At 38.5% G+C, this 23,442-nt stretch overlaps 3 protein-coding genes across 10 annotated transcripts in view; 1 reads left to right on the top strand and 2 right to left on the bottom strand.

The window, feature by feature from the left end:
- The window catches only part of mtus1a (microtubule associated tumor suppressor 1a), a 34,768-nt gene extending 27,963 nt beyond the window's left edge, over positions 1–6,805 (bottom strand). The window contains exons 1-3 of one of the 7 annotated variants that reach the window (XM_041991048.1): positions 4,929–5,014; positions 4,098–4,181; positions 93–2,107 (exon numbers count right to left, since the gene is read on the bottom strand). In XM_041991048.1, the coding sequence (XP_041846982.1) occupies positions 93–1,997 (1,905 nt within the window). In that variant the 5' untranslated portion in view covers positions 1,998–2,107; positions 4,098–4,181; positions 4,929–5,014. The other 6 variants (XM_041991046.1, XM_041991047.1, XM_041991050.1 and 3 more) reach the window with 6 other exon arrangements.
- Positions 6,806–7,148: 343 nt separating this feature from the next.
- On the bottom strand, positions 7,149–12,889 carry sybl1 (synaptobrevin-like 1). The gene is made up of 8 exons (XM_041991092.1): positions 12,742–12,889; positions 12,228–12,404; positions 12,030–12,087; positions 11,502–11,639; positions 10,118–10,208; positions 9,580–9,647; positions 8,335–8,427; positions 7,149–8,186 (listed from the first exon to the last, which is right to left on the bottom strand). Exons 2-8 carry the CDS (start codon positions 12,371–12,373, stop codon positions 8,118–8,120), a joined length of 663 nt encoding a protein of 220 aa, XP_041847026.1. The 5' UTR covers positions 12,374–12,404; positions 12,742–12,889; the 3' UTR covers positions 7,149–8,117.
- Positions 12,890–13,762: 873 nt separating this feature from the next.
- On the top strand, positions 13,763–22,143 carry polr1d (RNA polymerase I and III subunit D). 2 transcript variants are annotated; one of them, XM_041991099.1, is made up of 6 exons: positions 13,763–13,865; positions 16,428–16,525; positions 16,900–16,976; positions 18,533–18,615; positions 20,403–20,509; positions 20,823–22,143. In XM_041991099.1, exons 1-5 carry the CDS (start codon positions 13,827–13,829, stop codon positions 20,475–20,477), a joined length of 372 nt encoding a protein of 123 aa, XP_041847033.1. In that variant the 5' UTR covers positions 13,763–13,826; the 3' UTR covers positions 20,478–20,509; positions 20,823–22,143. The 2 variants fall into 2 exon arrangements, with proteins under 2 accessions (XP_041847033.1, XP_041847032.1); XM_041991098.1 differs by having other exon boundaries at positions 20,403–22,143.
- Positions 22,144–23,442: the final 1,299 nt, after the last annotated feature.

Genomic DNA, 23,442 nt, shown 5'->3' with positions numbered 1-23,442 from the left:
TACTGGAAGAATTTACACTCAAATTAGCATTACTTAAATTAATTGTTCATTATTTTAAAATAATTGTCACTTAAGTCCAAGTATTTACTCACCACCAGGCTGATCTTCTTAACCTCCCTTGGTGAGTTGTCAGCAGGTCTCTTAGTTTCCTCAACTTGGTTATTTTGGGAGGAGCATTTCTGACTTGCTGGCTTGTTCAGACCCTGGTCTGTGTCAGCTTTAGGAATAGTGACACTAGTTGCGAACCTAAAACTTGTTCTCTTCTTGGGTGGCCTGGATGCTGATGAACTCTCGGAAGAGGAGCTAGGCCGTGTCTTGTGAAGAGGAAGCTTGTCCTGACCTCGAGCTAAGCCTGACCTGACCTCAATTTTGTGTGACACATCTTTCTTTGGAGTTGCTTTTGGATCCATCTGGCCACTTGTAGTTGGAGATTTTTCTAAAGACGATGCACAGGTTTGGCTGCCAGCATGTAGTGCTGAGATGTCTGATACTTGGCTCGAGGGTCCCTGCATCATTTCAGAGCTGGTGTTTGTGCAGTGGACAGGGAAAACGTGGTTATTTGCAGCTGGGTTGTGGTCAGCTGGAGATGCTCTAGCTTTGCTCTGTCCATCTACAGTACGCCCGTATGACTGTCTAACAGTTACACCCAAATTAGCAGCTTTTCTATTACTTTGTCTGTGAGCATCATATAACATATTAGAGGTGGAGACAACTGTTGTGCAAGTCGCTGTTTTAGCAAGAGGAACCCTGACAGCTGTCCCTCTATTTGTTTCACTCTGTTTATTCAATCCATTAGCTTGCAATGGTTTTTGTTGTGAAGCGGATCCTGGTACTACCACTTGATGTTGCGCTCTAGTTAAGGTATTAAATTTTGCACCACTGAGACCCGGTTTAGAAAACTTGTGAATTTCCATTTTCTTAAGTTTACTAAGTGATTTTGGGAGCCCTGCAACTGGATGCCGTTTATGGGACAGAGAGACTTGCTGCCTTTTTGCCAGCTGATGTCCTGGGCTGCCTGAGTTTTCAGCACAGGGAGAAAAAGGGGAAAGGCCAAGTATGTTGTTCTCAATGTTTTGTACTGGAGTTGAAGTGTGAAAATCATTTCTTTGCATAGGGGACACAAAGGTTATGCCTTGTTCTGGTGTAAATGTACTTGAAAGATGAGGTAAAGACTCCGCTTCAGTGCTGGCAGATGTGGCCTCGTTTATGGGATCTGCAGAGGATTCACAGATAAAAGTCGTTAAAAGGCCCCCTTCATTCTCATTTGGCAGAGCCACAACAGAGCTGGGTGTTGTAATATACTTTTCCTCAGTGAGAATCTCCAAACTATCTGCCTGAGTGAAGGTGACACCAAGACAAGGATGGCCTGTGTTCTCCTCAGTCATTCCTGTGGATTTTTGGCACACATCTGGCAGCGTGGTTGATAGGAAGTTAGATTCAAAAGGGAATAATAAGCGACTCGCAGCCGGAGAAATAGACGATTCATCCAGGGATGAGATGGCTATAAGGGACTCTTCTTCCAGACAAAAACTGTTGCTCCTTATTACCATTTCCCCAGAGCTCAGGGAACAGCAGTCATTCTCACTGGATCCTCTACAGGAAGTTTCACGTGAACTCAGCTGGTTCTCCCTCCAGTCAGAGTCTGGAGACATCCCTTCATCATTACCTTCATCCTCAGTGCTCTTATTAAAATGCAGAAACAAAGCAGGTTCAGTCTGTTCATTACTAGCATGGCTCATGCCTTCATTCCAGAAATTACTGCTGCTACTCACAGGTGTGGCTATAAAAGTTTGATCCATGGTTGAGGTTACAACACAGAGAAGATCCTCCTGACTACAGCTTCCATTGTGGACGTTACCCACAGGGGAACACGCAACTATGTTGATGGCTTCCTGTTCATTCAGGTTAGAAAGATTACTGTTGGAGTCAGGTGATACGTACACATTACTTGGACAGAGGACAAACTGGTCAGTGGGCATACTGAATGTCTCAGACATTTCAGAAATCTAATGAAACTTTTCCTATTTGTGTAGATCAAGTTCTGAATAATCTTGGTTCTGATAAGCAGCTCTGCAGTCCATCAAATTTGCTGACCAGGTCATGACATCTGTAAATACAGAAAAAAAAAAGTAATTTGTTTTATTATACTATATTTACTATATTTATACTTATTACAAAAACGCCAATGAAAACAGCCAGTATGAAAATATGTCCAGAAAACAAATGTTAAAGTTTCAATATATTAAGGGTCAAAGTTTATTTTGTGAAGTAAAGTGTAGCAAACATAAATGTGCAGTTAAAGAGAAGAAGTCTTCTCTGTTGAATCATGGTTTCATAAGCGCAAGTATGAACCAACAGTTTTGAGGGAAGTTATGAGTCTGCTCACAAGAGCCAGCAGATTTGTGGAATAACAAGTAAACGGACGTCTTAATAGCTTTGCTGTAACACTATTCTTACATAAACAGGCTGGACCGCAAAGCTTGCCAACCACTTCTCTAACACAAAGTGCTACTGTACAAATCACAAAAGACTAAAATATCAGGTAACCAACACCTAGAAAATATCCCAGTATACAACTTCAAGGCATCCTCCAGTATTAAAGAAAACTGAATTTATTTAAGGGGAAAGAAATGTTAATCTTATTTTTATAGCTCCAGATTTTCATGATTATATTTCAATCAAATTCAGCAGTCTTTCATTATCACATTGAACATGGAGCATTACGTTTTGGGTAAAATGCAGAAAAAAAAGGATCCATAAAATGCTGGATTATCAACCTTGTACTTCTATTATTTTATAGCAGTCTACAAGCCTTTGACTTGACTGTGTATTTTGCTGCCAAGATGGTTTCTGTTGCAAAAAGCTGTAACTGCAACATTATGAAAACAATCCTGCAGCTGTACTGCCAAAGTGTCCAAATAAGCCTCTTCTCCGCCTGAACTCTAAGGACCAAGCAATGCTGTGCTAAAAGTGTGCCTGAGCTTCAGGGTTACAGCCAGGAGCACAAACACCTGCTGTCAGAGTGCCACATTCAGACTGCAACAAGGCTGAAGGGCAGCAAAATATACAGTTTACCTAAACACACATTTATAAAATCAAACTGGGAGTGTTTTAAAGTTATAACCATGCATATATTTTCATTTTTATGTTAATAGTCAAAATCTGCCAACTTTAATCTCTGATAAAAATTATTCCAATAACCCTGTTCTTAATCAATATGGACAACAGGAACAGGCCTGAATGAATATTAGGTTTGTTTAACCCACCTTACTTCACATCATAATCTCCCAAACCAAATAAGCCTTGATAAACTGCTTTGTACATTGAACCTTGGCACGAACTGCACATCCAAACCCCTGCAACATATTAACCAAATGAAATAGAGATATAGAGCACTTGTTTTGCACCTGTGACATACCCCATGACCTGACTATGTTTACAGAAAAATAAAACCATGGACATTCAAGCTTAAAGATGGTGAAGAACAAACAAACAAACAAACAAAAAAACAAAACAAACAAAAAACACAGAAAAAAATGTGATGAGCAAAACTTTTCAATAAAAACTTATTCAACTACAGAATGAGCTAACCTTCAATACCTCCATTCATCTTCTCTCCATCCAAATGATTTGCAGCGAGGGAGAAAATACCTCCACAGTCAGAGTCAGCTGTGCCTCATTTTAGCTTATGAGAGTCAGTCTCTGCTTTTCTTCTGAAGCACTAAATCCAGCCAACTAGGCAGACAGTGGTGTGAGTGGCAACTATCCCATCACTTCCTCCTCCTCATGTTCAGAATCAGCCGCGCATCAATAACAACATGGCCTGAATAAGCGTGCCTCCTGCGCAGTCCTTAGCTTAGTTTTTCTGTCTCTCCCCTCCCCTCGCTAAAGTAACGTGACTTTGTCCAAACTGGCTTGCTGCAGCGGTGGGTCAGCAAGCTCTCCAACAAGCTCCTGTCAGATAGCATCAGCAACTATGGGGCTCAGTACTCTGGCAGTACAAGCATGGTCAAGGTCCAGCTAGAAACTGTGCACACAGTAAGGTTCCATTCCCAAGTTCACAAAAGGAACAAGTCAAGAGGAAAGCAACATGTTACCTTATCCAAGCACAGGGAAGGGGGAGTGGCCATGGACAACGAGACTGCATTGGCATTCACTGTTGCTAAGCAGCCAAAGTCCTTCTGTAATAAAAGGAGTGGATCAGGCGGTTTTTTTTGATAAATGAAAAGGGGAGCAGGGCAAAGGGTGCCCAAGTTCAGGAGAAAATGTGCTTAGAGACCATTATTAACTGTGCATCCCAACATGGTTCAGTATTTAAAAAAATATCCAGCCAAACTGGGAAAACAGTCACATATTTAAATGTTTGTAGTATACTGCCTTACTCGGCCTCTGCTCAGTCTGTCAACAAAACAGTCAGAAACAGACATGCTAATCACAGTCTGTAATTGTTTCTGGTGTAAAACAATAAACTAAATAATTATAATTAACAAAAAAAAGTACTGAAACACACTTTAAGGTGGCAAAAATAGTGTTATTGGGGCTGAAAGGTTTTTCAGAGCCCTCCACTGGAATAAATAAACAAATATCACTGTTCAGTGATGTGGCCTCATGATGTGCACAAACAGCTTGTCATCTGATCCTGCCGCTATGGCAGAGATGTGACACTGAAGCCTAAGACCCCTAAGACCTATGCTATTTCTGCTTAATCTATACAAGGCCGATGACCCTGGGAACTAAGGTCCAATCTTCACTAGAGACAAGATGTAAGCCTTTATATGAGGCATTATCCTCTGAGTTTAAAGTGTCCGTTTTATTTGTGAAATGTTAAATGCGTCTGTTCAGTAATAAGCAACTGAGCTGTTCAACAAAAATGAAAAACGCATACCCATTTCTGATAGAAAATAGAAAAAAAAAGTTTTCACACTCACCAGTGGTGGTAAAATTGTGATATGGTGACGCTCCATTATCACAACATCAAATTTAGATGATGGCATTCAAAGATGTTATATGGTCTGCTAAAAAAAACCATTCAAAAAGTTTATTTTACAGTTGCTTCAAATTAATTTGTAACAAATGCAATTCACTTGTTTAGGTCTCACAATGTACAGCAGATAAGGAAGTAAATGAAAGTTACTGTCTTCTAATTTAATTATCCATCTAGAAGGCAAAATGAGAGCAACAGAACAGTGCCTCTCTATCCACGAAGCCCCTCAGGCACCACAGAGAAAGCCCACAATGGCCTTTGCCTGGCTTTCCATGGATGACTGGACATATCCCACAGTGAACATTTATGAATTGCAAGGCCAGCCATGAAAAGCCCAGACACAGTGCTAGCCCACATTACAAAAGGACAGCAGGTCAAAAGTGGGGAAATAAACCAGCAGTGCCGGGACAAAGCTGCCCTCTGGAAAACACCATGGACCAAAGTCATACCAATAAGTCTGCTTGGAAGAAAATGGCACAGAACTGTATTTTAGTTAGAATATTAGTTAGTGTGCCCCAGCATGATGAAATACAACTTCAAGGACAACAATACGATCCTATACTGCACGGTGGAGAGTAGCACAGGTGACGGTAGGTGCGCAAACACTCCTCATTTTATTAAATCCAAAATAGTGATGCATATAGTGAATACACAACACTAAAGCTTGTCAATGAAACAAACTATTTTCACAGAGGAATGGCGCAAGCTGGCGATCACGACAGCAAGAAGAAACCCCAAGATTAAACTCTGGAAATGATTACAGAACAGGCCGGACAGAAAGAGGCCTTAAGAATTTGAGAGCCCACTGTCCAATCCTAGAAATACACAATCCAGAGAGACATGGGTATAAAATTAACATAAAATGTCCAAAATCTGAAAAAATATCCAAACGTGAAATTGGAGAGCCACAAACAGATACCATACCAATAATGATCAAACTGAGAAATAAAAACACAAAAAGCGTTTTAAAGCACTGTAAAAAGACTAAAGTATGGAGCAAAATTACCTAAATAGATCCAAGACAGTTTGGTTTGGCACTATTGTCTGAATATCCTCTTCCTACTTAGGACACACAGGTGACCTTTGACACATCTACACCGCCCAATGAACCTGTTTCAAAACCTAGGTTGGCTTCATGTGACCTTGAGGACACCACCGCCATGTATTTAATCATAATTTTATCTCTTTGTAAGCAGATAAGTAAGATATTACCAACATCTTGCTGGGTGTACTCTCTCTTGAGGTTAATTTCTGATCAAAACAACCCCTTCCCTGCACCTGACAAGACAGATAATCCCTACGAGATATCTTCTTCTGGAGTAAAACTAGATTGGGAGTTAACATAGTATGTACGGAAATACTCCCTAAAAGAAGTTCCTTTGTTTATGGTCTGGTAACAGAAAACATCTGGGTTGATTCAGATATCTTAACAGGTAATAAAAAAAACAGTTACTAAAGAAACACAATCAGCTGCCACTAAACGCTCATTTCAACGGTCGGGGGGGAAAAAAAAGGAGAAAAAATGGCGCTAACGACAGTTAAAGTAGCCTTTTGCTAGTTTTCTGGTAGCTATCAAGCACACAGTAATTAAGTGGTATTTGACTTCGGTTTATAATCTTATAATTTTATACGTAAAGCATATATATTTCATTAAAAGAAAAAAAAATCTGCCTTACCACCGGCCCAACATTTCAAACACGAACAAAAATGAATTTAACGGTAGCTAAACTTCTAACTTACCTACCACACTAGTTCACCAGCAATGTCTGAATAATTAGTTTCACCTGCTCATCTCTTCTTTCCAGAGTCGTCATCAAACCAACTCTGTTAAAATAAAAGTTTATCTTTCGTCCATTAGCGTGATGAAAATGGTTGAAACGCTTACAAATATGAACCATTTAGCCTGTACTGGTTCCATCAGTTAAAATAAAAAATTAGTGTCTTTACTGTTATTTAAATTCAGAAATTTAATAATATTAAAAGATATAATACGTTTTGACACCTGTAAAAACCTGTAAATTTTTAGTCTTATCCAAACAGTTAATTTTTTGTAAACCCATAATATTAATGATAATAATATTCATAAAATCTCTTTTGAACCCTCTTCAAAATAATAACATGCCACAGCAACCTTTTTAATATTCCAGGTGTACCGATCATCCACTGATGTCACGGGATTTTATTCATTTAAATCTGGATTTACAAGTATTAAATAATTACATGATCATAAGCAATAAGATGTCAGGAAGCATATCTATATACATTTTAAAAAAAGAAAAAAGTGCATTGAGTTAACAGAAAAAAAGTGCACACTCAGTCTAAGAAATGTAAAAGGTAAAAAGGAAGCCTCCAATCAAGTCCATAGGCAGGAAGAGATCAAAATCATCTTATAATTAAGACTTGCTTTAAAATAATAACCATTAAATATCAGTAATATCAATCAAATGTACAATATTTATTTGTATGATCATATCTGATACTTTACAATATCTATTTTAGATGATACTGCTCGGCTTTGTGGTAAAACTAAATCAGAAAACATGTTTACTGCATTAGTTTAGTGTAAAAAGAAAAAAAAAGAGCTTTCGGTTTTATAACTGAGGACCAAACACAACATTGTGAGGACTTCCTGTCACCTCTGGCACAACATGGACGCTACCAATGCTTGCAGGTTCCTTATATTTCTGTTGACTCAAAAAATAAAGCAGAAAATTAAACTTTTGCTATCGCTGTAGTTCACATTGAATGGATGAATTAGACAGACAGGTGCAGGACAGTATCACAACCTGATACATCAGACCAACAAGTGCATAAGACAGGATGAATGTTCCAGACAGACATAAGACAAGGTTTATTGTTCCACATCAGCGTCAGGCCACGCAGAGGCTGTCCTTTAGTGTGGATATGAGGTGGGACTCCCTGTCCAGAAGGCAAATAAATGTGCAGATTTTTAAGTGAGGGCAATGGAGGCAGGAGGAGGAGAGGAAACATGTGTCTTCTGGCGATGTTTATGGTAGGGAAGTAACATAAGGAAAGCAGCAATTCCTTTAGTCCGTTGGCAAGCAGAGTTTACAGGCACTTCTCCCCCTCGTCCATCTTCCATTATCTCCCCCTTTCATCCTCACACCCCCTCTTATTTCTTGACACATGTGGGCCAGCTGAGGCCTCCACAGGCTGCAGAGACAATGATGTAAAGGACCACCTGAAAAGAGCACAGAGTTCACTGAGTGTGGAATTAATCACATTCACTATTAACTGCCATCAGGGATGATGGATAGCGCTGGGATAGATTTCAGTTGAATAATCTAGTGAAGTCCAGTTTAGCATCAGTCGCTGCTGTCTGTACTTACCAGACAAACCAGCACGACAACTATCGTCAGCTTGAGGTTCTTCATACACATGGCTCGTGCAAGGTTACGGCTCGTGGTCTTAAACGTGACCGACTGGTGAAGAAGAAAGCAAAAGATATGATCAGTCACAATATTTGTTGAATGGTAGCTTCCTAAATTATTTAAAGCATTAATTAAAGATCATGCACATGGACTCTCCTGTTTAAAAACTGTGGCCAGTCACATCAAACCAGTTTTAAATCTTTAGACTGGCTTCCAGTCAGTCACAGGGTAAATCTTAAAGATTTTAAAACCCTACCGATAGTCTACAAATCACAGAACGGTTTAGGCCCAGAATCCATCTGTGATATGTCCAGAGAATATAAACCTAGCAGAGCTCTTAGATCCAAAGACTCTGGTCAACTAGTCCAGACCAGAGTCCAGACCAGAGTCCGGACTAAACATGGAGGAGCAGCATTTAGCTGTTACGCTGCAAACAAGTGGAACCTTCACATCTTTCATGCACTTTTTAATACATCCTCTGCACCTTGCTGTAATGCTTTTAATGTTTTATGTAAAGCACATGATCTTGTTCATAAAATGTGTAATACCAATAAACCTGCCTGGCCAGAACTTGCTTTCTACCTTGGAAACAAAATGTGTTTCTCTTTTAATACAAGGAAGACACTTGCTGCTACATTTCTGCCTGCTTCAGACTACGGAGATAATCTTTTAGACATGCACGCCCCTGCTCAGGTTTGGAATGTGCTTGACTCAGTTTACCACACCTCCCTTTATTTTCTCATTTTTTGGATTGGATGGCCTGATCTGGCAACCTGACAGCATTTGTCTGCTCCCTCCATATCTGTGTGTACCTCCGACAGAAGTCTGATGTGCTCTCAGGATTTCTACACATTGACTGTCCCTCATGTTCTTACAGAGAGCAGGAAAATTACACTTTTTCATACTGGTTGACTTTTTTTGGTCTGTTTTATTTTCATCTGTTTTTATTGTAACCATGATTTTAACTTCTTTGTGGGTTGTGCAGGTGCTTTTCTTGGCCAGGACTCCCTTAAAATAATAATAATAAAAAAAAAAAACAAAAAAAAAACAAAAGAGAGATCTGTGATCTCAGTGGGACTTTCCTGGTTAAGGATTGGCTAAATAAAAAAACAAACAAACAAAAAAAAAAAACAAAATAAATAAAAATAAACCCATCAGAAAAAGTAGAATGAAAATGGAATAAACAACAGCTTTTAAACTCACTGAATCAACCAGATTTTCCGTCTTGTCAATCAGCAGCTCCAGCTTCTCTCCCCTCTGAGCTACCAAGTCTGTACAAAAAATAGAAAGCCAACGTTAAAACACCGGGAAAGATCAGTGCTGAGCTAACGTCACCACTGAGCTAAGGGGGAAGCTACCTCATGTGAATGCTGCCTTCTGTGCATGCATATAGCTGATGGAGTTAAATATACAGAACCCAGTAGAAGGAGTATAGTTTGTACATGAAATCAGTTATGACAGGGGTTACAAATTTTTGTAGAGAAAAGCAGTCTTGATTCCTGGACTGAAATATTGCTGCTTATATTTTTAAATGCTTCCCCCCCGCAGCTTTGAGAAGAACAAACTATATATCGTCCAGTTCAACCATAATCAAGACAGCTGACATCTCCAAAGCTGACACCAAAGCAACAAAAACAAAAAGCATTACAGGACGAAAAGGATAGATATGCCTTTTTAATTTTATGGGTGAACTTGCACTTGAAGCATGACTGTAATACGAGGAAGCAGGAGAGACGCTCACCTATGTTGCGGACCATGATGCCCTTCAGGTCATCCACTTGCATCTGAGTCTCTGTGACACGATCTGGTCCCCGTGGGTCTGAGTGGTGTTTCTACAAAGATGAAGAAAATAGAAAGGAAGGATGTTAAATAATATTTTGGGACTACTTAATGAAAGAAATACTGTTCAGTATTACTGGAACACCGTATTAATATGTAGTAACGCAAACAAAATACTGGCAGCAAAGATGGATGACTTAACTTTACAATGTTTTTCTTTTATCATGCAGCAGATTCCAAAGTTTTTACAAATGACAACAACTCCTTTCATATATTTATAACTGAGACACTGAGGCTCATTTAAGACAGTAGGAGGGTTCTGGTCGGTCGGTCGGATGGAATTAATTGATCAATTTGTCTGTAAAGTTCCCTGAGATGACATTGTTGTGAAGCGACGCTATACAAATAAAGCTGAATTGAACTGAAATGAATACTTTCTGATCAGGGCTGATTTTGGAGGGTAAAATAGGTTCAGTGGTCTCTGAGTCAAGGACATGTACAGGGAGGGAATGGACACAAAGAGAGTCTCTACTCTCTGAGGAAATTGCCTGTGGTTGACTTACTGAAAATGAATCAATCATTTATTAAGCACTCTGATCAATGTTCCATCTTACTATTATTTTGACGTATTCAGTGCTTTCAGTTTCAGAAAAGAAAAGAGGCTCCACAGCATGACAAATTCTCCACTGCATATTTTCCTGAAAATAAGACGTTCTTTTCTTTACAAAATTCAGTTCACTGCATATAAGCAAAGTTTAGAAAAACAGATATACTTTTTTCTTTTAAATAACACGGCTTAGAACAGCTCATTGTCGTGGAGTGGTATACATCATTCAAATCTCAAGAATCTTAGCTTTCCAAAGGTGTAGGTATTTGGAAGAGACACAAATTTTTTTTGTGAAATGATGTCATGTCCTTCACACAGGACATCTGGTACCAACGAGTTAAATATGGCTGCCAAATCTGCCAAAGAGAAATAGTGAACCTTTTCTTTAGGCTAATTTGAGTAAAGATGTGACAGCAGTGATCTTGAGGTCACACCAACAGGTCTTCACCTTTGTACAAGTCGAGGCATAGAGAAGGTCAGAGCCAACTTCAACGCCACATCTAAAACACATTTTTGATTCATTTACCTTCTGTGTAGTGAGATCTAGTCAAAAGAGTGTGGCATATCTATCAATGTTTTTGTTGTTTAAATGAATTTTAACATTTTCTTAAAACATTGATTATAAAAAAATTCATATGCATTATCATCTTTTTATGTTTTAGAATATGGACAACTGTATCTATTATAACAGAACTAAAAAGTCTGTTTTTCAGTTCGCTCTGGCTTCAGTCGTACTTACCATCTGAGCGGCCAGCGTAGAGGAGAACTCGCTGTTCATGGCGTAGGGGAGAGCCGTTTGTGCCCGGGACCCGTACGTTGTCTGGAATCGCTTCTTGACCTCACCAAGGAAGCTGAATGCACGTGACCTCTCAAAGTCCTTCCAGAAACAAGCGTGAATTATATAAGAAAATTACTAGTCACTTTTAAACTATAAGGAGCAATGTATTTGCTAATGTACTTATTAGCCAACTTCTGTTGGAAGTATGTCAAAAGTAAGAAAGATGGAAAGAGAGGAAGAAACTATGGTTTTGGTAAAATAATAATGTAAACTAATCCTTTTTTATATTAGTATCATAAGTTTAAATTCCCATACAAGTTCTTATTACCTTATATCAACTAGTTTATTAAGTGCATTCATGGATTAAGTTCATGCCTCACCCTTTGATGCAAATTCCTAGTAGGTTACAGATTAATAAAACGAAACAAAACAATCCTAGCCCATGGCAACAAAAGAAACATCTCAAATCTTAACAAAATAAATACTTACATCATCAGTGATGCACAGGTATATGATTCTGTCATGGCAGATGTAATGAAAGAGATAGCTAAAAAAGAAAAGGGAGATGTGTCACATGAGTTTATCAACAGTTTTCCCATGTTATACACTGCCATACACATCGGACCACACCTCAACCAGTCCATGTAAACATACTACTGGGGCAGATGTAGTCGCATCAACTCCTACCTGCCGTGGCTGTAGGTCAGTTTGTTGTTCTCTGAGGGTATTTTGGCTAAAATCTGTTCAGTCACTTCCAGGAAGTTCCCACCGCACCATGCATGCTTGGCCAGAATAGTGGTTCCACGAGCCACCACAGCAAACAGGATTGCCATGGCAAAGTTGGGGGTTCAGCTTTCTTACTTGCTATCGGCAAAATGATAATAGTTACTGCTAGAAGTAAGGCGAACAGAGTAAGTTAAACACAGATGAGAAAGGAAAGAGCGAAATACTGACATAATTTAGCATTATTAGCAACAAAAACCATTATTATTGCTTATATTGTATAGCAGTGACACTCGCGAAAATTAAAAAAACGAAAGCTGGTTAAAAGGTGGCTGAGACAACAAGCTAGCTAATTATGTTTTTGACAAAAATATGTTGAGGCGTTTGTGAGGTAGTTTGTTGATTAACAAAATATGGACCATTGTGTCTAGCTACATAGCTAACGCACTTTACAGACATACAAACACAATTTTATTACCGCGAATGTGTGTCAGCGATGTTTAAAGTAGCTCATTTAGCTCTAATTCCCACATCTAAATATGTTACAGCTGCTAGCAAGCTAGCTAATCCCTTTCGAGTGACTTCTGCTTAGCAAATCCTCCACAACGGCAACAATGTCGCGCTAGTACTGGGTAATGTAGTTCTTTTTCTTTTATATGTCATGCGTAGTTAAAGCGATTGTTTCACTCTTGGAACTACATTTTTTCAGACTAGCTATGACGAGGTTTCATCGTCACATGTTTTCATACGTTTATCTCTGTGACAGGCTGCAAAATATTGGTAATTTGTGTCCGCGTTTGGTCTTACAGGGGACTTTGACTCAACCAGTGTGAAGTTTCCAGACAAGTTATTTATGGCACAGTCTTCTCGTACAATTTACAGAAACGCTGTTATCATATTGTGGTGCTGCAGTGCTGCTGAAAGAAAGTTAAATCAATATCTAAACCTGTTAGTGTGGCAGTATTGTATAATGTTTCCCAAAGGTTGTGTACATACAAGTGATTTAATGTGGCCTACCAGCACTGCTATTGTAAAAATTACGGTTCTAAACATATTGATATAAATGTGCAATGAGTTTTTATACAATAGCATTTTATTGCTGCTTGGTGATGTTGCACACTGGCTAAATACCATCATTCTCCATGTGTAGACTCTTATAGACTATAGATATATAAAAGTTACAGACAAGCTTTGGCTTTCAAATAAGTAGTACAGGGGATCTTAAGATGCAGATTTATGTTTTTGTTTTCTTTCTTTTTTTTCTTTAATTCACCTCAAGTTTATATTCCATGCAATCAAGTAGCTTTTCTATGACACAACTATTATAATTGTACACATATTTCCAAAGTCATACTCACTAATACTGTGCACCCTTTTACATTATATTAATGATATTGTTCTAAATGTTTACATATTGCAACTGATACAATTGTACGTCCTGTTCATGTTTGTGTGTTCAGACAAACAAGAAATAACCACCATTAGGAAGGTGCCTCGCTTTCTGCCTGTCAGACAGCGCGGAGGGGTAAATACCACATTTTGAACGTAATAAGACCGTGAAGCATGGCCGGTGAGAGTGAAAAGAAACGAGTACTTGAGATGGTAAGAGGATAGAATGGTTAATACCTTGACAGTGTATTCATATATGTCTTTAACCTGTTTCTACTCCGTTGGGAGGCAGTAGTTAAATATACTAAACTGTGAGAGGAAGCATCTCGCCGCCTGTTAACTCCTCACGTGGGTAGCTATAGTAGTTAGCAACCAGTTATTCCACCTGAACCCACATCACTCTAAAAGTTCTTCCATTAATGCAGGTTTAATACTGGTTATTTTAGTTTAAGTGGGTGAAGTTAAGGCTACCTGTAACGCTAATGTGTGTCTGTATTAACCATCTTCTTTCTGAGTGTTTGGCTAACTCGCGTTATCCGCTGGGGGACGGTACAAAACTGGATCTTCTCCCACTTTCTTAGCCTTCTTGTATTTAATTAGATGCTAATAAATAAGAAACTCAACGTGACTGATTCTCCTACTTATTTACTATTATCCAGGAGAGAAGTTTGGACATATTTGGACCAAACTAAGTCTCTTAGATTTATCAGTTTCAAAGACCATTCAGATGCATTTTCAACCAGTTGTTAAATGGTAAGTTAAACAGTTCAATAATAGGGAAGACTACAACATATTAAGACATGACTGTACTAACATCTACTGTGGAGTAAGTATAAGAATGATCTCACTAATCTTATTTATTATAATATACATAAACATGGATTTATAATGAAATAGCTAAACTTTGCATGTTTTTATAAATTCTTTTGACAGGACAGTTTGCGGCAGACTAAACCCCTTGTGGACTTAAAACTTAACAAACCCTATACAAGTTTCTGTTAAAGCCGGATACACATATTAATGATGTTTCTCAGAACCAGAATAGGAAATTGTGTGCACACAGTTGCTCCATACCAAAAAAAGAAATAAGATAAAGATAGAGATCTCAATAAGAGATCAGTCTGCGGATCAGTTCGTTTAGTTTGTTTATGTCTGCAACCCTCCGCCTGCTGCCCCAGCATGCAGAAGCATAGTGGATAGCACTGGCCACAACAGACTCATAAAACATCCTAAGCGGTGTTTGGCAGATGTTAAACGACGTTAGCCGCCTCAACAAATGGAGACGGCTCTGGCCCTTCTTGTAAAGTGCAGCAGTGTTCTTAACCCAGTCCAGTTTATTGTCAATATGCACTCTAAGGTATCTGTAATCCTTCACTACTTCCACATTGATGCCCTGTACTGAAACAGGTGTCGCTGGTGTTTCGGATCTCCTAAAATCCACAATCAGTTCTTTAGTCTTTGTCACATTAAGCTGCAGATGATTCTGTTCACACCATCTGACAAAGGAGCTCGATATTCCACCTCATCTCCTCCACTGATACATCCAACTACAGCAGAGTCACCAGAAAACTTCTGAAGGTGGCAGGTCTCTGTGAAGTAGCTGAATTCAGTTGTGTAGAGGGTGAAAAGAAAGGGGAGAGGACAGAGCTCCAGTGGTGCTGACCACCGTGTCCGACACACAGTGCTGCAGGCGCATATCATGTGGTCTTCTGGTCAGGTAGTCCACAATCCAGGACACAGAAGAAGCATCTACCTGCATCTTTAAAGCTTATTTAGAACTTTGATAGATTAAAAAAATAGCTGAAATGAATGAATGAATGAATAAAGATGAGTAAAAATCCCTGGTAGCAGTGTTAATTTTATTATAATTTTATTTAAGAATGCCTGATCTGATTATTTCCTGGAAAATGTCCAAGACAGTCAATAGCGGTCTTGACCAAGTACATAAGAACTTTGATCAGCTTTATGATTATTTTTTTATTTAACCTTCACTTACACAGGTAGTCCCATTGAGACACAGTCGAATTTGCAGCAGAGGCCTGTTTTGTAGAGATAAACATTTAATTACAGTTACATGCAGTTCTAACAATACAGCAAGTTCCTATGAACATATTAAACGGGTCGGATACCAATTAAAACTAAAAATGAGAAATTTTGGTTTTGGTGATTGTGGCCAGTCAATAAAAAGCACCAAAATAATTTGGTAATTTAGTTTTATTTAAACTGACGTGTGCTTTTTAGACATCCTGACGTCACTCTCCCGATGGAAGTGCACCCATGAAAACGTTCCCATCCTGCTCTCTTTAACCACTTTCCTGTTGCCTGTTTCTCTGTTTTTTTCTATTGTCCTTTTTTTCCAGGAACTTAACCAAACCTAAAACTAAGTCTGACCAGTTGCTTGTTAATTTCATACCTTTTTTTTTTTTTTAACTCTCACAGCTTTTGAACAGCAGACTCTGATTGGTCCACAAGTCATCAGTTTAATCTGTAATTGGTAGAAAATCTTGGTACGACGTATTAGCTACACCGTTTTCTTTCTTTTTTGTTTTCTTTTTTGTTCATCTGCTTTTTTTTTGTTTAGGCACCTAAAATGTCTGCATGAGACTTTCCACTTGCCCAGATAAAGAGTTTACTAATTGTAGTGTGTCAATGTCAGGTTTTACAAATGAATAAAAGGGGCAGAAGTTTAGAATATTTGGCTGAAGCTACGTGGATTAGCTCATTTTTGTACAGATTTGTCTGTGAGATTTAATAAGTGCTTATTCTGTGTTTAAGGTCCAGGCTGATGGCGCCGACGAGGGCTGTGTGACGTTCGTACTGCATGAGGAAGACCATACGCTGGGCAACTCCCTCAGATACATGATTATGAAGAAGTCAGTGTTTTGTTTTTGCTTTAAACTAAACACGTAAAAGTGACGTATTTGGTCTGTTTTCCTTTTGGTATTTAAATCCTGCCTCCACCCCTCCCACCACAACGTGCAGCCCGTTTGTGCAAAGAATATATGTGTCAGTTGTAGTTTGATCCTAAGGGGACTGCACCCCTCAATCCCTCGATGCATAAAGATAATATTATCAGCTCATGAGGCTGACTCCGTGTACGTGATTCCTCGTTGTTTTCTGTGTTTTGGTTCAGCCTGCCAGAATGAGCTGAAAGGCTGATTAACATTTTTCCACTAACACGCCTTTTAAGCAAAACACTGATAATAATCACACACCTCACTTTGACTTTCCTGTTTTTTTTTGTCAGCCCGGATGTGGAGTTCTGCGGCTACACCATCACCCATCCGTCTGAGAGCAAGATCAACTTTCGCATTCAGACACGAGGTCAGAGGCAGGATTTTAATACACATCACACCACATTTGTCTCTCACAATCAGTGTTTTTTATGTTTTTATTTTTAACTTTGCACACATACAGGAGAGCTAGAGAATAGATATTTTCAGGCTGTTGTAAAGTAAACATGTTGATTGGAGTCTGGTGCCTTAACTTAGGTCAGTCAGATGCACAAGAAAGTCCATTGTCGCTCTCTTGAGTTGCGTACGAGCTCAAACACGCCCTCTTGTTAAGAGCCATAATGACTTGGAACAACAAAAAAAAGAAAAAAGATTGGCTGCAGGGCATTTTGCCAGTGGACAACTGCATTTCCATCACATGAAAGGCCTCTACAAGAGTGAGAAAACAGCTTGTTGTTGTTGAAGTCGGTTTCTGGATGCAGGGAGAATCTTTCCTCATGGCTTCGTCACAGCAAAACACAACTACCTTTCAGGCGTCAGATAAAAACCCAGTTTTCCTGCTGCCTTTAAACATAACGCTGTGTTTTCAGGCTATGTTGCTATATTTATTTCTGCCATTAGTATTCCCCACCATGACCGCCCTGAAAAACTGGATGAAAGTCATCCATGTTAATTGATCAAAGAAGACGGAGAGGACAAATCTGTTCATTCATTTGCTTTTATTCTTGTATTTTTGGTGGTTAATTAGATTACAGTAACAAGATACTCCTGATAAACGTGGCTTTAAATGAAAAAAAAAAAAAAAGAAAAAACAAACTTTCCATTTATGAATCTAAAAAATAAGGAAGAAAATTGTAACATCAGCAGTTATTGGCTTCATTGAGTTAATCTTTATTTATGAAATGCAATAGAAGAGACATGACACGATAAATTAATTAGATATGCTTTGAGCGCCTTCATTCAGTGTTGGATAGACATTTCAGCAGGAATAGTATTACTCGATATTCACTGATATCATTTTTCTATATTTATTTACATGTTATGTTTTACTACATAAGCCACTATAAGAGCCAATATATGAGACTACAAAGGAAAATACTTGTATTTTGTATTTGTTTTTAATGTAATACGACATTTTTAAATCATAAGTAATAATATAAACTGAGCAGTGAAAACTAAATGTGAAAATAGATACGGCTTGCAAAATGTTTTTGTTTTTATCCCTAATTCCCTCCTAAATTACGTTAACCCATTTAAACATTAGCCAGCGTACCAGCAGGAGGAGAGGCGTGCTCCTCCGCTGGATTACAGCTTAATGGGTTGATGACTGCAGCTCTTGATCTGCATGGATGTCGTGCTGAAAGTTTGTCCTAAAGCCGAACCTGAGCTTCTTGTCATGTTGGGAATGTTTGGCTTTGTTTTTTTTAAGTGATGTGGTCAGTGGGGTTAAGGTTAAATAACTTTGGAGGAAAATCCATGACTGTCAGCACATCTTTGTCTTCTTTGGTTGTTCTGCTGATGCATTTCACTGAAGAACGAGGTGCAACTTTCCGTTGGCTAAGGTGCAGTTTGTCTGTTAGCTGCTGTTGTAACTTGGTTTGTTGTTTTTATTGGTTTTAATCAGAGTTGTCCACTGTGGATTTTTAGGGGGAGTTCCAGCCGCTGAGCCGCTGCGGAAAGGCCTGAATGATCTCCATGAAGTTTGTCAACATGTTCTCAACACCTTTCAGGTACACCTGTGTGTCTGTTTTGGATAATATGAAAACAACAAAAAGAAGTTGACCTGCAGTGGACTGCTTATTGAGCCTGTTTACATGACCATCATAATCAGACAACCTGGATTAATTGGATAATTGCAATAATCAGATTTGATGCGTTTACATGCACATCTTCTGTTAAAAAGATGGAAGCAACAGTTTTTTGCACATGCTACGACGTAGAAAAACGAAATAAATCAAATATACGGGCCTACATGCACGAAGACGTCAGAGAGTTGGGGAGAAATCTAGGTTTGTTAATCTGATTTCTCATAATCACTTAACTGTCATTATTATTTGCCATTATATGATAAAGCAGGTCACATTTTTACGTCTACATAACCACTTGAATGATCTGATTAGAAATCGGATAATGAGCCGGTTCACTTTCACCCTACTCACCACTGCAGTGACCCCCTCTCATCAGTCCAGCTGTATTATTACATCATCTCTGACCCCAACAACCCACTTTTTGCTCAGTGGTTTCGCCATCTTAATAGTCACGGCGTTGAGTTTGATCCAGAATCTTTACTACCCTCCTTCTTCAACTAGTCTTTTTCTTTTTTTGTACTACAGGGGAGAAGTTCTCATAGCCATAGAGTCAACAGTAGGTTCTCCACACAGGGTCCTTGTGCACGTTTAGTTATTAATTTATCTGGAGCCAAATTATTTGGAATGAAAAATACAACCAAATGATCCAATGACATTATAAACCCTCTGTGCATGAGACATGCAGTGCAGAAGGTCTTTGCACACACCAGGAAGCAGCGATTCTAACATGTAGCATAGCAAAGTCACGGGGAGAAACTACGCTAAACTGGCATCCAAACCAAACAGTTTAAATTCTAAGCAAGTATATGGGACTGTAATAAAAACAGTAAACAGCTCTGTCCACGTCAGAGCTGCTGCTGATTTCTCCACACAAACAAGGAGCCATGAAAGCAGAGACTGCTGAATACAAAGATGTCTGTCTCACCACCGTGGGACAAAAACTCTGTGAGCCAGCAGCCAAAATAATAAATTATATCCTACTTTTGTTGTTGTGGGGTCAAAAGTTTTATGCCAGCTCTAGAAATCTTTGCCTTTGTTTGAACTGAATCATGAAGGTCCTGCTGGTTTCCATGAAGGTGAAGGATGGAACTGGAACGGCTTCTTTGTTTGATTTAATTGGTCCTGTTGTGTTGGACTTTAGTAGTTCTTATGTCATATTTTTTAGATGTGTCTGATGTTTCTATTTATTTTATGGTTTCTTATATTTCTTAGTGACTGGTTATGTGCAGCAAGTTGTTTCAACTGTGATTATTTTCAAGGTTTTTATAAATAAAGTTGGGATGTAATAATGCATTGATTCAGTGGTTCAGTAGCATCAGTCTAAACTGAAATTATTAATCAGTCTATAGTAATTATTAGTAAAATGTGCTTTAGAAAGAACATGTTGAATAGTTTATATTTGTTTTGTTCCAACAACCAAATGTATTGTTATAATTAATATTTGAATCTAATAATAATGGTATCATCAAACTTGTTTACACCCATTTTGTACACTATACATGTTTACTTTATGCAAATAAGATCAAAATACTCCACATGTGTTAGTCTGTCTGCTGCTCACTGCAGATGAGGAGAAAATATTGTTAACATGGTAGTTTTCATTCAGATTCAGGTTATAATCAGGTTATTATCAGAATATTGTTTTTTTTTGTTTGTTTGTTTGTATCTCAACTCTGATTTTGACTACATGTGTTTTCATTTTATTTTAGGCAAGAGTTAATGAGTTTAAAGAAAAAGAGGAGCAGCCCATGGAGCTACCGGCATCGCCTACACAGGACTGTTGAGCTGTCAGAGGCGAAATTACCTGATAAAATTGGTAAAAAGCTTTTGAGATACTGGAGGAAAAATTACTCCGACCTTCCAGAAAAATCCAATAATGTCACGTTGAAGTGTTTGTACAGTTTTGTATTGGTATGATGATCACACTGATTTATCATGTGTGTAATAAATGTGCACAAGTTTTGTGTTTATCATTCCTGTCTTCTGGATTGATGAGTGGATCAAATTTAAAACAAGAAACTTGCCATCAGACTCTTTAATTTTCCTATTTTTGGGGTGAATTTCGTGCAGACCTTGTAACACTTCTCACTCAGCCATTTTACTGCTTTGTTCAATGTTTATTTTCACAGCCTCTCATGTAACACCATACTGAAGGATGTCCAGACCCTAAATGACAAGTCTGTCAAACAGCACATCGCTCTCATTGGTCCTTTGAAGCCAGATTTGATGAGTGGAGAAGAACTGGGAGCTGGAATGGCCTTATGAATGTCCTTATTAGTAAAGGAATGTGGTGTGAGGGAGCCAGAAAGACGGAGGGGGAAAACTAGGATGAGATGTGTGAATAATTAGGCTGGAGTTATTTGAGGTCAATGAAATCCTTCTAACGGTCACATGATGTGGGAACAGACCGTAGCGACTTCAGCTAAAAAAAAGAGAGGTCAGCTAAGTTTTGACATGTGTGCTTATCAGGAAAAAAAAGAGTATTTATTTGCAGAGACTTGAGGAAAAAGATTAAAGCCATGTGTACTAGTTATTGAAGGAAGAAGCTAGCGTTGCTGGTACAGGAATAAGCTATCAACCTGCACCTGTGACAATGTTTAAGGGACTTAAAAGATTCAGTCCAGTTCACTGTAAACCGGTGTTGAAACAAAATTGTATTATAATCTAAATTAGTACGGTTAATTTTAATTGTGTTAATATAATGCCACTTTATGAAATTTTGCCTTTCTGAGGAAATCTGTGGGTTACACTGAATATCCACTTCAGTGTGGTTCCCCATCCTGAGCATGAGGGGACGTTGGAAAGAAAAACCTCCATTTTAACAGGAAAAAATCTCCAGTTCAACCAGACTCAGGATCATTTACCTCCCATCAATCAGCCTAATGGACTAATATGAAAATCAGATTTTCTCAACAGACCTGCTGCAGCGGAACAAGTGAGGGTGTCTCGTTGTAAGAAGTTAAGCATATTTGAGTTTCAGACGTCAGTTTTTGATTAGGACGGTTTTGTTTCCAAGAAGCAGAAATAATCTTTGTAATTGTGTTTGTCAAATGACCTTTGAGTCTATGAAACTAGAGCAGCTGCACTTTTAGAACATGTCATTTTCAAAGTTTCATTTAGTTTTTTATTTTGTTAAAACCCTTGAATTAAAGGTGAGACACAAAACTAGATTTGATACTGTTAAGCTGTTGCAGTGGCAAGGAAGGGTTTGATTTTATTTTGTAGCAAAACTGCTTATTATCTGTACTTAAGACAAACTGGTGAAATATTTTGTTAGGCACTCAGCTTTGGTAAACACCTGATAGACTCAGATTTGACTTTCAACAGCCGCATCAAAGCAGCCACTAAGAAGCTTTTTACCAGCTCAGAAACATCAACAGAATGAAAAGTTTAGTCTCCCAGAAAGACCAAGAGAAACTCATCCATGCATTCATCTCCAGTAGGCTGGATTACTGTAATGGTCTTTTAACAGGACTTCCTGAAAAGAGCATTAAACATCTGCAGCTCATCCAGATGTTGCTGCTAGAGTTTTTACCAGGACTAAGAGATCTGAACACATCACACCAGTTTTAAAATCTTTACACTGGCTTTTGTACTGATTTTGTTTCTCTTCATATTCTTTTATGTAGCTTTTAATGCTTCCTCTGCATCCCGCTGTAATGTCGCTTATAATGTTTTATGTAAAGCGCTTTGAAATGTGCTATACAAATAAACTTGCCTTGCTTTTTCCTAAATGAGAGGAGTCTGTTTAAGCTTTGCTGGGAGGAGCAGGCTTTAAATTTCAGGTTTTATAGATGTATACCTTTAAATGGTGCTGCAACACAAGCAGATAATGGAGAACTTATTTGGGCTCATGATGATCAAAAATCTCCCACTTTCCCAAAAGGACATGACACTAAAATGTGTCAGACATGCACAGAAGGAAGATACTGAAACGCCAGTGCCCCAAACCACATCAACCATGAGACATTGGTATGACTTATTATATTGTTTGTTCCTGAAAGAGTTGATTTCCAGCCGGGATGGGGATGCTGAATCACTGCTGGGAATAGATAGTTCTCTTTATAAACTGTTGCGCCTTTTTTGATGTGGTTTTGTAAATGTCAAGAAGCCCAAGATTTATTGCATGTGGGATAAATTTTAGTTTTATTTAAAACACACTGTGATGAAACGCCACAATGTTTGGTTCAGCAGCAGGGATGGTGAGTTCTCTCAGCTAATCTGGTACCAGTTCACTGCAGCTCATGTGAAAATGAGGGCTATGAACGGTTGATTTATCAAATGTAATTCCTCTGATTATTTGGTTGCTTGAGATAATTGTATGTCTTTGACACTGAGATAATTCACAGCCTGCTGCCAGCACTTTGTTATTTTTCAGATATCCATCAAACCCCCATCACATTTTTTCCCCTCTGGCATTGCTGAAAGGTTTTCCCCTCTAACTCAGACACTGAACCTCAAATTTCAACCTGCAGGAGTTAAATCATTGGAAAGTAAAATTCTTGCTGATAAATAAAGTTTTTAGTCTTGTGGAACTTGTGGTCATTTTCCAAGAAACAGCTGAACGGAGACAAAACAGAACCTCTTAAAATCTGTAACGTGAGCTGATGTTAAAAAGCTTTTCCCAGATTTAATCAGCTCTATAGCACCAAAAAACTCTTTCTTGGAATTGACCGATAATGACCTAAACAATCATTTTAGACAAGGAAAAGTTAAATGTTTGACGTAATTTTTCTTTGATGGTCTTTG

This window comes from Melanotaenia boesemani, chromosome 7 (assembly GCF_017639745.1).
Source record: "Melanotaenia boesemani isolate fMelBoe1 chromosome 7, fMelBoe1.pri, whole genome shotgun sequence".
NCBI lineage: Eukaryota > Metazoa > Chordata > Actinopteri > Atheriniformes > Melanotaeniidae > Melanotaenia > Melanotaenia boesemani.
The sequence above is the reverse complement of the archived record's forward strand: the minus strand, read 5'-3'. Positions and strand labels throughout refer to the sequence as shown.

Coding starts and splice junctions, on each gene's coding strand:
- sybl1 (XM_041991092.1), bottom strand. CDS start 12,373: ATGGCAATCCTGTTTGCTGTGGTGGCTCGTGGAACCACTATTCTGGCC. Junction 11,640..12,029: donor ACCTGTGCATCACTGATGAT/GTAAGTATTTAT, acceptor TGTTTCTGGAAG/GACTTTGAGAGGTCACGTGC. Junction 10,209..11,501: donor CTACGCTGGCCGCTCAGATG/GTAAGTACGACT, acceptor TCATCTTTGTAG/AAACACCACTCAGACCCACG.
- polr1d (XM_041991099.1), top strand. CDS start 13,827: ATGGCCGGTGAGAGTGAAAAGAAACGAGTACTTGAGATG. Junction 13,866..16,427: donor AGAAACGAGTACTTGAGATG/GTAAGAGGATAG, acceptor TCTGTGTTTAAG/GTCCAGGCTGATGGCGCCGA. Junction 16,977..18,532: donor CTTTCGCATTCAGACACGAG/GTCAGAGGCAGG, acceptor GTGGATTTTTAG/GGGGAGTTCCAGCCGCTGAG.